At 45.3% G+C, this 13760-nt stretch overlaps 1 protein-coding gene across 8 annotated transcripts in view; it reads right to left on the bottom strand.

The window, feature by feature from the left end:
• dock9b (dedicator of cytokinesis 9b) overlaps positions 1 to 13458 on the bottom strand; it is a 34152-nt gene extending 20694 nt beyond the window's left edge. For 3 of the 8 annotated variants that reach the window (XM_084004041.1, XM_084004042.1, XM_084004043.1), the window contains exons 1-2: positions 6382 to 6551; positions 874 to 990 (exon numbers count right to left, since the gene is read on the bottom strand). In XM_084004041.1, coding sequence (XP_083860167.1) covers positions 874 to 990; positions 6382 to 6543 — 279 coding nt within the window. In that variant the 5' untranslated portion in view covers positions 6544 to 6551. Of the gene's footprint in view, positions 1 to 873; positions 991 to 2767; positions 2974 to 6381; positions 6552 to 13120 lie in introns of those variants that run through there. The other 5 variants (XM_084004044.1, XM_084004047.1, XM_084004045.1 and 2 more) reach the window with 4 other exon arrangements.
• Between the last annotated feature and the right edge of the window lie 302 nt (positions 13459 to 13760).

Genomic DNA, 13760 nt, shown 5'->3' with positions numbered 1-13760 from the left:
CCCACAGGCAGCCACACCGCGGGGCAGATACAGCGATGCCAGGCGGGAATTACATTCTCTAGCACGGATATCTGGGCAAGAGGAGGAAGTCTTCTGAGGACCCCTTTCTTCTTGGAGAGATGAAAGTGTCTGCGTATCTGAACATTTAAACCATTATACTCTCCTAGGAATAACAATCTTGACCACATTCGGTCTAATATCCAACCGAGGATCTCTCCTGCTCGACTTGAATGGAGAGGAAGTTAACACTTTACTTCCTCCCTTACTCTCTTGTATGCTCGGTTGTGTGCAACTGTGTATCCATATGTGTGGATCTGTGCAGCACCCCCCCCCCCACCCCTCTCAAAGCCCAGTGATGTAAAACATATGGCAGGTTAGACAGATGGGCCGGACTGGGTCTGACCATGCACACACACACACACAGCTACACAAAGGGCAGTTCCTAATGGCTGTGCTCTGCAGACAGCCTTGTAATGAGAACCACTCATCATCTAGTGATTGTGAAACAGTCTGGAAGCGGCCTGTACGCTGAAGATTTCCCACCACAAACTCCAAATCGGACAAAGAAAAGGAGGATCTCTGAACAACTGCCACAAATGCATAATATTCATACAAATCATAATGATTAGCTGAAACATCGTTTTTTAGCTGACATTCAAACTGAAGATTTGTTGGGGACTATTTTCAGCGGTGGATTAATAATATATTCTCAGTATTTACAGTATACGCTAGCGTACGTTTTGGTTTCACGCCAGACATGAACAACGATCTACTGGGTCAAAGTCCTGTGTTTGTTTCACCCATCCGTCCAGCTCTCTGGGCCTCGTCAGCACTTTCTTCAAACATAAATAAGTAACTCTCTCCACGTCTTACCTGGAAGTCGTCCGTGGGGAACTGAAGCATGTCCCGCAGAACGTCACTGATGATCTGGGTCTTCCTCTGCACGAGCACGCTCTCGTAGTCCAGAGGCTCTATGATCTTCGGCTTCACCTGAAAGAGCAGATCGCAGCGGCGGATCAGCAAGTGGCAGCTGGGAATACTTGTGTTTTAGGGAATCTTCATCATTTGTTGACCCCATAATTGGACAATTCATACAAGGTGTCAGTGTCACGAATGTGGGGTTGTCTCACTGTCTGGACAACAAGTTGCTATTGTCTCTGACTGACGGCGACAGCAGCGCAGACAGGGATGAATGTGGGTTAACAAAGGGGGAGATGCTGGATGAGAGAAGCGAGGGGATGGATGCGCGAGGGGTCTGTGTGCGCCATTGTACCGGTCGCTGTGGTCACGAGCTCACGTTCAAAACCTGAAGGAGGGAAGTAGATAGTGTCCAGTGCAGCTCGACACATCTGTCGTAGCAACGCCCGCCGCAGGAAGATCCACACCCCAAACAGGACTCCTCGTCCCATACGAGTAAATCCATTAGAGCACGAATGGCTGTGGAGCATAGTTCTTGATCGAGAGATTAAACTCCCCCAGCGCTGCCGACTAACATTCCTCAATGAAGACCCCGGGGATTCCTCCCTTCCCTTTACACATCTTCTCATACACACACACACACACACACACACACACACACACACACACACACACATTGTAACATCCTGAGGAAGTAAACAGAGATGGCCAAAATCCAACATGGCGATGGGTAAATAAATTCCAAGATGGCAACGGACAAAATGCCAAACTGGAGGGTTCAAAAACCGTAGTCCAGGATGGAATCGGTGACATCACAATGACCACATCCACTTCTTATAGTTATGGTTGAACCGAAGTAGTTGAGTGACCAACCAAAGGACCCATAAACGTAGTTTTCATGCTGTTTACGGACTGACAGAAAGTTCAGTCACATCTCAAGTGCAAAGTTCCCTTTACTAACAAACAAACACAGAAAAGGGAAAATCAGCCACTAAAGAAAATAACCAAAAGCTCCAGATTTCTAAATCGCCCCCGGCCGGACTGCAGCCGCTAGGCGTGGTTGTGATGCACATTATTTGGATTAGCCTCTTGATTTGGATCCAATGAACACATATCAAACCGAAGCCAATTAAACAGTCGTCCGAGCATAAATTTACATTTTCATTCGTCCCTCCAACTCTCCTGATGACGTCATGAAAATATCCCCGCATGTCTCGCAGCCCTTTGGATGAAAAAAAGATCATCTGATAAGCAGAAAATCGCTCGCCCCCTGATTTCCAACTGGATAATTGCCAATCAGACAGAAGATAACAACACACAGCTGTGAACTGTGACCTCGCAAGTGATTATCTCATGTAAATCAGAATTAGAGACACAGTTATGTGATCAAGTTTAACTTCAAGGCTGATGGATATGCGGCTGTTATTATGCTCTATAAACTTGAATACAGTCAGTTACATAATACTATAACCTAACAAGAGAACTGCAATTTGTAATCTTCATTTGCTGATTAAAGAATAAACCAAATTTAGGACAATTTAAGCAGTAAAGTGGCAAGTTTCCAAACTAATATAAATATAGCACATGCTGCTTTTCAGTGTTTAACAAACTATAGGCAGCGGAACAGTTAATGAATCTCCATGTCCTAAAAAAAGATCAACATAAACCCTGGAGGGTACCCCCAAGCTGCTATTACACATTTCCCTCCAACTGCTTTTAAAAAAAAAAAAAAAATCCTCAAAGCTGCTCTTGAGAGGGAGATAAAACAGATCACATTGGTTCCATTTACGACTAGAACGAGAGGAATGTGGTTTGCTTCTCGGTCAAAGATGGCACAGTGAGAACTTACCGCTGCCACCTGTGAGCCTCCAGTCTCCACCTCTGCCTCAATCTCAGCCAGGCTCTTGTACTGCTGTGGAGACTCTATCACCATCTCCCTTTTGGGGGCTTTGCCGGCCCGGCCCTGCATGCTGCCCGGTCCCGGCTGTACACAGGTGTGAGCCTCACTGCAGACACGCTGCTGCCATGGCACAAAGCGGCGTGTGAAGGTAGAGAGAGCTTTTGCCGACGTCCAGCCAGATTCCCTCTGTACTCGAATCACAAAAGGTCCAGCCTCCCTCCCTCCCTCCCTCCCTCTCTGGCTCTCATCACAAGGGTAGGGCCCCTCCCACCCCCACAGCTGTGCAGCTGTGTGTGGATTCGAGTGTGTTTGTATGTACAGTATGGGAGTTGAGTGAGGAGGAGGGGGGGAGAAAAGGACCAGTCCTCCCATTTAAACGTTAATGGGTGAGTGCCTCTTGTCTGCTCCACCTGCCCAGTGTGTGTGTGTGTGTGTGTGTGTGTGTGTGTGTGTGTGTGTGTGAGTGTGAGTGTGTGTGTGTGTGTGTGTGTGTGTGTGTGTGTCGAAAATACAAAGAAAAGGTGAGAAAAGAGGAGACGAAGAAGAAAAAGAAGTAGTTGAAAAAGTGGGAATGGAATGAATTAGTATAAACTTGAAAAGTTGCATATTATGGTATTAGTTGGCATGAATGTCCTTGTCTATCTGCATGAAGACGGTGAAGTAGTAGGGATTGTTAGACAACTGAGGATGGGTTTAATTAGTATGAACGCCCTTGAGAATCTTAATAATAATAATATTAGTTTGAAAAACGAGGTCTAATCCCTTGTTTCCTGCTAACATACTGTGACAGTTATGAAAAATAGGCATCATGCTGAGCTTTTATTTTGAAGTGGTGGGGGAAAGGAGGAGAGAGAGACACAAACAGGCTTCAGGTCAACTTCAGGTCAGAGTTATCAATCATAATTGTGTAATTATCCTGGTTCCCTGCTTACATATATATACTTTATGATCTGATGATATGACAGGACCCAAAGATGGTCCAGGTTCTCCTTCCATGAGTCACATGGCTCCTACACGAGATTGGAAGAACTGCATTACTGTTGAAATGAGTAAAAATAACCGTCACAGGCCACAGTCACACTCCGACGCCCGTCTGTGTTGATAAAGTTCTACTCCCCATTGATATTTGGCTCCGCTTTGAACTGTTGCTACGCCGCATCCGCTGCAGCGGGCACTCACAGCGGGGTCAGTTAAAACACTCTTCATCCTTATCCGGCTCACACACACTCACACACACACACTCACACACTCTCCTGCTGCTTCAGGAACACTTTGAGTTGCCTCTTGTTCCTCCATCCACTCAGCACACACACTCTCTCTCCTTTAATCTTTAAGCAAACGGAGGCTCGGCTGCTTTCTATCCGAGCGTGTGTTTCAGAACGATGACATTTAAAGACTTTTCACACAACTGATGTTTACTATCAGTGAATATTCCCCGCATGATGGATGTATCTCTATGGGAAGAGGAATTTGGGGCAGAGAGAATGTAAGGGAGGGGAGGTGGATGACACGCCACGGGTTAGGAGGACTTCAAAGGCTCTCATTTCGGGCGCCATCGCTCCTGACCAAATGCAGCACAAAAGGCAAGAAAGTGCACACACGTGTGTGTGTGTGTGTGAGTGTGTGTGTGCGACCGCTGTGACTTTCTCTTTTTTTTTTGCACGTCCTCTGATGTGCGAGGCGCTGTGCATAATTTGCATAAATTGTTTTAGTTTTAACTGTACTCGCTTCAAAGGGACTCGCTGAAAATGTTCCATTCGGAGAAATAACTCGGTTTAAAAACACAGGAAGCTGTGAAATGAGGTTGTTGCGCCGACTGAGGTGAGCGTTCATGAATGAAGCAGCATTGAAACTCAAAGTTACAATTAAAATAGAAACAAAGAGACAAAAACACAGCATTATTCACATGAAAAAGGTGAGTTTTAAGTAAATGTGGACATGAAACTATAAACTAAAAGGGTGTAAAGTGAGCAACGCATAATAAGTCCTGTTTAAATCTAATGACTTGACTGTCCTCTGGTCTGTGAAGGACTGCTGACTGGACCGCCGAGGCCTCAGCGACAGCGTCACCAGCTCGCCGTGATAATCAGCCTCTTGTCAAAGACCGTGCCTGCACTGAAGTCACCCTCACGCCATCACGCTTCCTGGAGCTATCGCTGGTACAACGCCAGCGATACCGCCACCACATTTTGTGGCTGAACGTGTGTGTGTGATGGGAGTGCAAATTAGTTTACAAGACCATCTGTGTAAGAGTAAAAAAACAGAGAGTGAAGGAGAAGCACGGCGTCCATTCTTTTTTTTTTTTACACAGCAGCTTGAACTCATTAGGACATGTGAGCCTTCCACACCCATCTCAAGAGGCAAACACACACACACACACACACAGAGCGTCACACACGTCTGTGGAGGATTGCATAAGGGCAGGTTGACGTAATGTTTGGGAGTCGACCGCCGCTACAGGCACCCTGGAGAGAGAAAGTGTGAGGGTGTTGCCTGAAAAGAAGCGAGACTCCCCCCTTCGGCTACATGACCTAAAACTCCCCCGTCTGTCACAAGCCGTTCGTCCACACTCTGCAAACGCACGACGTCCTTTAATCAAAGAGGGAAAGCGCAGCTTTGTCATGTGGTCAACTTTATGTGACTGTGGCTTCAGGTAGTAGAGGGGGAAACATGTGGGACACGTTAAATATGATATGGGAGAGGGGAGTTCCCCGAGTCTCTATGATGTCAGAGCTCTCGGAGGTGCAGAGAGCTTGGCTCAGAGCTGTAGAGAAACCTCAGCTGAGGAGCAGAAAGTCCCTGGGATTAGTCCGGTCTAAGCTGGTCTCAATGTAGCAGGACTTCCCACATTATGTGCATTCCACTTTACAATATTTCTCCATGGATATATCACAATAATAAACAACAACAAGATACCTAGCTATGTTATGTGAGGCCAAGCACGGCCTAATGGTTGTAAAGGAAACACATGTAGAAGTGAGTGTCCTTGACTCAGTCCTACTTGACCCCCTCGCTATTGATTGTCCATTAAATCTCTCAGATTCAACACAGGCTAATGGATAATGGAGCTAACTTGAAGGAAGTAGCTTAATGTAACTGTGCATAAATCCTAGTGCAACACGGCGTGGCTAGATTCTTCTTTTTCTTGCTCGGTGCAAGCAAACTCAAATCCTGAGGTTTCCTCGCAGCCAAATGTTAAGCTTTTGATGTGCTGCAGTAATTGTGTGACGGCGGGCGCTGGAATATACACTTGACTTCTACATCTAGTTCCTCAGGGGAATCTATTAGGAGGATTATTAGCCGAAAAATCTGCTGATCTCCGACGAGTCTACGCTCTATCTGTAAATTATTCATTTTTTGTCCTCCAGAAAGATCTTATGGGTGTGAAAAGTAGCTCTAGCTTGTGGAGTCACCAATTAAATACAGATATAAATTCGTCCAAATAACCAGTTTAGATGAGAATGATTCTCATCCTCCTTGTAGGAGTTTAATTCAATTACATTTTGATTGCAAATTACCCCTGAGCACCATAGCAGAGAGGAGATATTTCAAAGCAGGTTTACCAGAGCGGTGGTGGGAATCCAGAGTTGAGATCCCCTCAGACTCGGCGTCTCCTCCTCCTCCCACAGAGCCCCCATCTCCACTGCCCCCTTGACGTAGCCACAGTTCCTCTCCAGGATGGAGCGCAGCCCCTCCAGCAGAACCACGCTGGTGGTGCATCCCATAATGCCACCAAACACACAAAAAAGATCTAATCTCTAAAGTCTTCGCCCCGGGAACCTTAACCTTTTCTACATGTAGAAAAAGTCAGGTGCGCTTTAAAGTCACTCTCCCACAGGAGGAGGAGGAGGATTCCCAATCATTCAGCCGAGTCCTCCAGTGTGCAGCTCCGCGGGGATGGAGGGGTGAGGAGAGCAGCTCGTTCAGTCAAAGCAGGGCGTAGACTCTCCGACTCCGCTTCCTTCCTCCTCCTTCTGCTGCTGCTGGAGGGATGAGGATGCTCCGACGCTCTCTCTCTCCTCCGCTGATTTCTTTTCTCAGCCTCGTCACATCCCTCCCTCACATGCCCGTCACTTTCACTTCTTCCCGTCTCTCTCTCTCTCCCTCCCTTCCACGGCTCAGTCGCTCCTCTGACTCCGCATGCTTTGTCAACAGTAAAAGCAGCCTGTTACCAAGACGCACAGCCCAGCTGCTGCAGCCTCGCTCTCACGCCGCCAATGAAATTATAAGCCGTGCAGTCATCTTTCTGATGTCACTCCCAGACATAAAAAGGAACCGTTTAACTTCTCTTGACCCACGACGTCATCACACCTGATCCATCAGGCGTGATGCGTCATAGGACAGCCAGGACAAACCTGGCAACCCTCTGTAAATCATCGTCTCATTAACATTAACAATCTCTGTATTTTCCTCGCCGTCTCTCCCGTGGCTGGTGTAAATATTTCATCAGCGCTCAACACACTCACCTACTTTTCAGTGGATGATGCAGCAAAGTGGGGAAGAAGGAGAATCGTAATAAAAATCAGGAAAGTAGAAGCAGTTAAATGGAAATGTGTGAGCTTGGAGCTGATATTTGGAACATTTATAGTTGAAATATTGATGGACGTGCTGAAAGAAGTTGCGGTAGGCGCTGTGTGTGACACTGTGGGCTCCACGCCAGCGCTGACAGTGTGACAGAATAGCAGCAGGGGGCAGGGCTTACACAGCCGATAATTGGACAAGTTTGAATTATTTTTAAGCTATATTGGACATGATTCATGCTGTCTGGAAATGAAGACAATATTCATATATATTCAAGACGACGCCATGTGAGTTAAATCTTCACTGTGTCACCAAAAAATGTGTTGAGCAACTGAGGAAGATGAATCAAATTGAGCTTTTCACATACATACCAATGTGAAGGGAAACACAGCTGCTGCCGACTGATCGTCAAGCCCCCTTTAAAGCTATTTTCTGTCATTGCACGGTTTTCACTCTCATTCAGAAAGCCTCAACAGCATTCCTTGAACACTGCCATTCCATTACGACGCATTAATCTAATGAAATCCAAACTGCAACCCACAACGCACCCAATAACCTCTTCACGGAGACATCCGCAACTTAGCCAGCCCACATATTTACATCATTAACGAGACTAACGAATGTGAAACGCTGACAATAACAAAGACACGCTTCTTCTCCACAGCTCTAAGGACACACAAGTCGTTGTCTTTACATGTCGGGAGTGATTCCAGCATGACATTTTATGTACAGTACCTCTAGGGTAGAGGTAATGCATCACCGCTGCCTCCTACAGGCGGCTCCTAGCACTGCAACAACACAGAAGCCTGATGACTCACGGAGAAAGATTGTATTCTTGCCTCATTGTTTCGAATAGATTTTGGGCAACACTCCCTCCACATGCACATGAATCAAACAAAAATGCCGGGTAGGGACACGTAATCGTGAAAGCTTTGCCCAAAATATACTGTAATGTGACCCAGAGAGCATGCAGAGCAGAGTAATGGCATGGCAGCCCAGTCTCACTGCAGTGGTTTGATGTGAGGGGTTCTGGGGTTTAATTTGCAAAAGTAGGCCTGAATTTTACAGTTTTATTGTTGGATGTATGGTCAGTCATGTGAATGATAGAAGGAATCCATATAGTGTGATTACATAGCATGTTTATAGTAAAAACAAGTGATCCTAATCAGGCAACTACCTCCGTTTCTGACAAATGTGCCAATAGTTTCACCAGAGACCTCATTTCAGGCCCCCAATAATGAACTCCACAGGAGAGAATCTGGGTTATGCTCATGTGATTTGGGAACTGAGTGCCTCATGAAAGGCCTGCAGGTAGGACAGGATTCTTGGGCACAGACAAAAAATAGAAAAGGGGATTTTGGCTACAGTACTCTAAATGGCTAACTAACCAGTAATGAGACCAACCGGCACCCTGCTGTTTTTATAACTAGGCCACTGGTTAATGTGTTAACTTGCACATGGAGGGAGACTCAGGCAGGCAAATTATTGTTTTCTATTCTCAAGTGAAATGGCTATTTCTCTATTTTCTGGCAGTGCAATTATGTCAACTGGGTCAGATCATTTTTTATGGTCACTGCCCAGTGTTTGCAGACAAGGCTGGCTGCCCCGCTGATTGAAATAGCAACTGTTTTTGCTAATCCTGGTCATATTAAAGACACACGTAACCATTATAAATAAATGACACAAGGTTAAAGGGGCACTCCACTAATTTAGTCAGTTTATTTGTCATGCCATGGGGACTTAGTGCCTCGTGCTCGTTGAGGGAAATGAAAAAGCTTTGGTTGTAACGTTATAATCTTGTTGTGCAAGATGAGAGATGGAGTTCACTGAGCGGTTTCACACTAAATCAAATGAAACTACGACAAACCTACTGTTTTATATCGTCTAAATACAGTGCAGATATTCCACCAGTTTATTCTTTTCTTATACTTTATACTTTCTTTACTCGTAGCAGTAAATTGTACAATACATGTAACTTTAGATGTTGATCAAACGGCGACGTTGGACGTACAAGTCAAACATCCCAAGAGACACCAAAATGTTTTCCCCAGATTTCTTTTTTGGGGGATTTTCTCAGATCTTGCTGGAGCACCACAACCCACAATTTATTTTAATGTTTTTCAGCTGGGAGCAGCGTCGTTTCACTGGAAAGGCCTACGCGTCCCCGCTCTGCTAATGTTTTTTTTGGTTTTCGCTTTTATCTGATTAAGGTGCTCGCGGTTGCACTGTGGATTTACATGCAATCTGAAGCTGGCAACACAAGAATCATAGACCGTCAGTCACAATCAGCATCAATTCATCCCCACTCCAATATTGTGTCTTTTCTACGTACTTTAGGATTGCACACATTTTTTCATAGTTCATAGTTTCACACACAAAGATCCTATTTGGATTTGGTCTGCTAAACGTGAAAGGTAATGTTACATTCTGCTCAACCTGAGGCAGAGCATTCCAATAAACAACAAAAGAAACCTCAACTCGCTGAAGATGTTGCAATAAGTTGAAACCTCCCTTCCACTCGCGCTTGAATCAACACCATGTCGCAGAAACAAAAACATGCAGCAACCATCCAATAAAAAAAAAAAAAATGTGGCAAGAACAGACTTCTTCATTTGGGAGCCTGCAGGCTCTAAAAGAATGATCACAGCTTTGTTTTGGTAGTCAAAGTCCTGTCCTGAAGGAGGGATTTTGCATTACAGAGACGCTGAATCTTCTGCTGCTTTCTGTCAATCTCCAGCGCCAAATGAGGGCTCATGGGCAAGCAAATGACATACAAGACTGTCGACATACACAAACACACGCATGCCAGACAGCTGTGGAAGCAAAAGGACAGCGTGTGTTTACAGGGTGGTAACGACAGAGTATGAGGTATCCGAAAATAAAGAAGAAACCACGCGGTCAGGAAGGTCTCAGCTATCAGCGAGTCGTGACACCAGCATGCGACCGAACGCCCTGCTTCATCACAAGTCCTGTATCATGACACAGATATAGGTCAGCAGTGCTAAAGCATCTGCAAATCTGCAGATTATCTCTGCCAGATTTTTTTTTTTTTTTTTTATGCTCTCATCAGACCAAATCCGCTCAAGCAGAGTTCACTCTTAAGTAGAATCCCAGCGTTTGAACTGCAAACTCTAAATGGGCAGTGGTTTTAAAGCTGCAGTCGCAGCGTAGCTGCTGTGACCTCGCTACCACACTACCAGTGCAATTATAGCTACTGACATGACTTTAACACTTAGCTGTAGAGTTGACCTTGAATTACGGAGTCAGATGCAGTAAGGTTGCTGCACTGATAACAAAAAAATAATGAATAAAGGTTTTTTTTGTGGGTCTTTATTCTTAAAATATGGTTATTTTTCCACTTCTCTATAATGGCGAGCTACACAGCCTTTTCTAGTCTTTCATGATTATCCATAAAACCGTATATCATCCCATTGCTATCTTAAATGAGTCTCATAGCTAGAAGAAAAAAAAGAGCATACAACGTGTGTTGCGTCTCTACATTATGGATATGTGTGCGCATGAAGAAATCCAGTCCAGTAAGGCAGACAGAGGTGTAAAAAACCTCGAAGCAAGCGTTTCCAACAGTTGGAAGTGATTATTAAAAACAGCGGGGGTTGTTTACTGCTCTACCGCTCGCAGTTTACTACACCGAGTTGACAAAGGTAGCAGACGGAGCCGGCCAAGCCTGCAGATACGATGTGTGCGAGCGTCGAACTCGCCTGATCTGGCCTCAGTCTTGACACGAGATGATTTACCACATATGCAGTATTCATAATTGATGGTCCCCTAACTGCTAAGTGTGACAGCAAGTTACAGAGGAGAGAGGGGGCACATTTAAAAATAGCCTCCCATCGTCTCATCCATTATTAAACACAGCCCCCGGATCTGATCTGACATCCATTATACCACTCCACACACTGTGGCCCAAACCTGAATTAATAGGCTACTATGACACAATTGCCAGATTAAGATTAAATAATGGATTGGTGCTCCACTATACCAGGAAGAGGAGTGCTTTGCATTTAAGTCGCTTCACATGCAAACCCGTCTTTTTAAATACTTCCTCCATTCTCTTGGATTCGGCGTAGACAACCGGATCAAACTTGTCATCCAAAGCCAGCCAGGCCGCGTCTCGCTGAGTGAAACCCAAGCCGTCGAGGACATTCTTTGATGTCTAGTACACTATATATATTTGTTTTACCATGCCAGCATGTCAGTCTCCATGTCAAATGGGCAGGGGAAACAGCTGCAGCGTAAGTACGCCGGCAAAAATAGAGCAGAAAGGAAGTTCACACAGAAGCACCATAACATAATGGGACCCAGATGTAAACGTTGTGATCCACCATAAAAAAGTACAACAGATTTCTGCTAATTCAGCCTTTAATGTACACATAGTTGCTGAAATGAGGTAAAAGGGCACTTATTTACTCGTCATGGGTCGTTTTATAGCATAGTGATGATGATGAGAGACTTTTATCTGATAATGATGGTGTAATGTGGAGCAAGAGAGGAGAGGAAGGGCAGAGCTAATTAACGGCGTGCAGGAAAGCGAATAAACAAATTTCTCAAAAGTTGGAAGCATTCCTTTAAGGCAGCTATTCTGAGCCTCAGAGTGCATTCTGGGTCACGGAGTTCGAAATGCATTTAATGTAGTGCTGACAAAAAAAAAATTCACACTTTTTAAATGTAGTTATTTAGGCAGGTAATCCACAGACGATTTAGTTTTATTAATCAGAAGTGAGCCTTGAGCATGTCTTCGTTTTATATGACTAGAAGTATACGCTCCACTCCGCAGTACAATGAAGGCGATGATGCACAGTGTGCCAGTGTAACACGATGACCCAAACTCATTAGCACTGACCAGATCTCATGCTCACTGGTCAGCGGCTGTTCGCCTGAGCCGCCCCTATCATATGACCACTTCAAAAAATATTGGAGCACAGATGAATTTAACAGTTAAGGTGAGATTCAGGGCTCCTGGAAAATATCATGACCACGATTATGTGGTATTTTTGCATCCTGTATTTTTTAAATCAGGCTCTATTTTTTCCACTTCTCTACCATGATAGCGAGTTAAACAGCTTTATGAAGTCACAAGAAACCCTAAAACCTACTCCTAGGTGTCATATCTGGAACTATCTGAGTCTTTTGATGGCTTTATTACAACATCAGTAGGCCCACGGAGCGAGACAGCAGCCATAACTGACAGTAAAAGCCATTAGATGCAGAAGAATGGCACATTGATCACCATTATGCAACAGTCTAGTGGCGGCGAGTCCCTCGGGATGAGGACAGAGGGTTTCACCACAGAGGAAGGTGTCGTGCCTTTACAATATGATTATCATCCTCATTAGATTGCATATGCCAGGGAGCAAAACATAACCTGTTCTCCCTTTTGTCATCGCTCAGCTGTTTCTGTCTTTGTGGTTTGCAAAGTGCACCAGAGGGGGTCAGATGACGGATGAACTAAAGATGTGTGCAGGTATTGTGTGTGGTGTGTGTGTGTGTGTGTGTGTGTGTGTGTGTGTGTGTGTGTGTGTGTGTGTGTGTGTGTGTGTGTGTGTGTGTGTCCCTTTAGAGCTAGCGGTGTATGTTTCAGTTACCTGGCAACCTCGTTGAGAAAGTTGCAACAATAGACACCCTGCAGAATCAGACATGGGGAAAATGCACGACCACAGAAATGTCACAATTCTCAAAAACATGATGTAGGTGATGAACTTTAGGAAGCACGTAAATACAGTCTGCCTTTATGAGTGCACAACACTCACGTTCCTCTCTTACCATCAACACTGACGTCCTGACCGCCTCCGAGACGCTTTGCCTCAGCTCTGCAGCGGTGCCCGGTTTGTTGAGCCCCCGGGTGAACTTCCTCGCCTCAGGCGGAGCAGCAGAAGCCATGGCGCAGTCCGTCTTTCATCGGGCAGCCAGGTACTTGAGAAGAGCAGTCTTTCCAAGCTGCGGTGCGGAGGCTGAAATCCTGCGGGTCCGGCGTGCGTAAAACGCGCGTAATGTGTTATCCCGCCATTACGCGTAACTCTGCATTGGCGCGATATTATCTTAGACTAGAGTAAGGACAGTAGTCAAGGACACCAGATGATGGACTTTACTTACCGACAGCAGTCGGAGAGCAACACCCAAAGCCTGCTCCGCTCTGTCCCGTCAGCGGAGGTCCCTTGCGCAAACTGGCACGCCCCCTTCCTCGGCGTAATAACGCTCAGTGGGACATCACTGTACACGAACTCATCCATCATATTTGAAGCCTATAGATAGATAGATAGATAGATAGATAGATAGATAGATAGATAGATAGATAGATAGATAGATAGATAGATAGATAGATAGAGATCTCAGAGAGTTAGATGAATAATGCCTTAATTGTTAGATACAATGGTAACATAACGCATAAGGTATTTGGGCCGCA

This window comes from Eutrigla gurnardus, assembly GCF_963514095.1.
Source record: "Eutrigla gurnardus genome assembly, chromosome: 24".
NCBI classification, from domain to species: Eukaryota; Metazoa; Chordata; class Actinopteri; order Perciformes; family Triglidae; genus Eutrigla; species Eutrigla gurnardus.
Note: the sequence above shows the minus strand (reverse complement) of the source record. Positions and strands in the feature narration are given on the sequence as shown.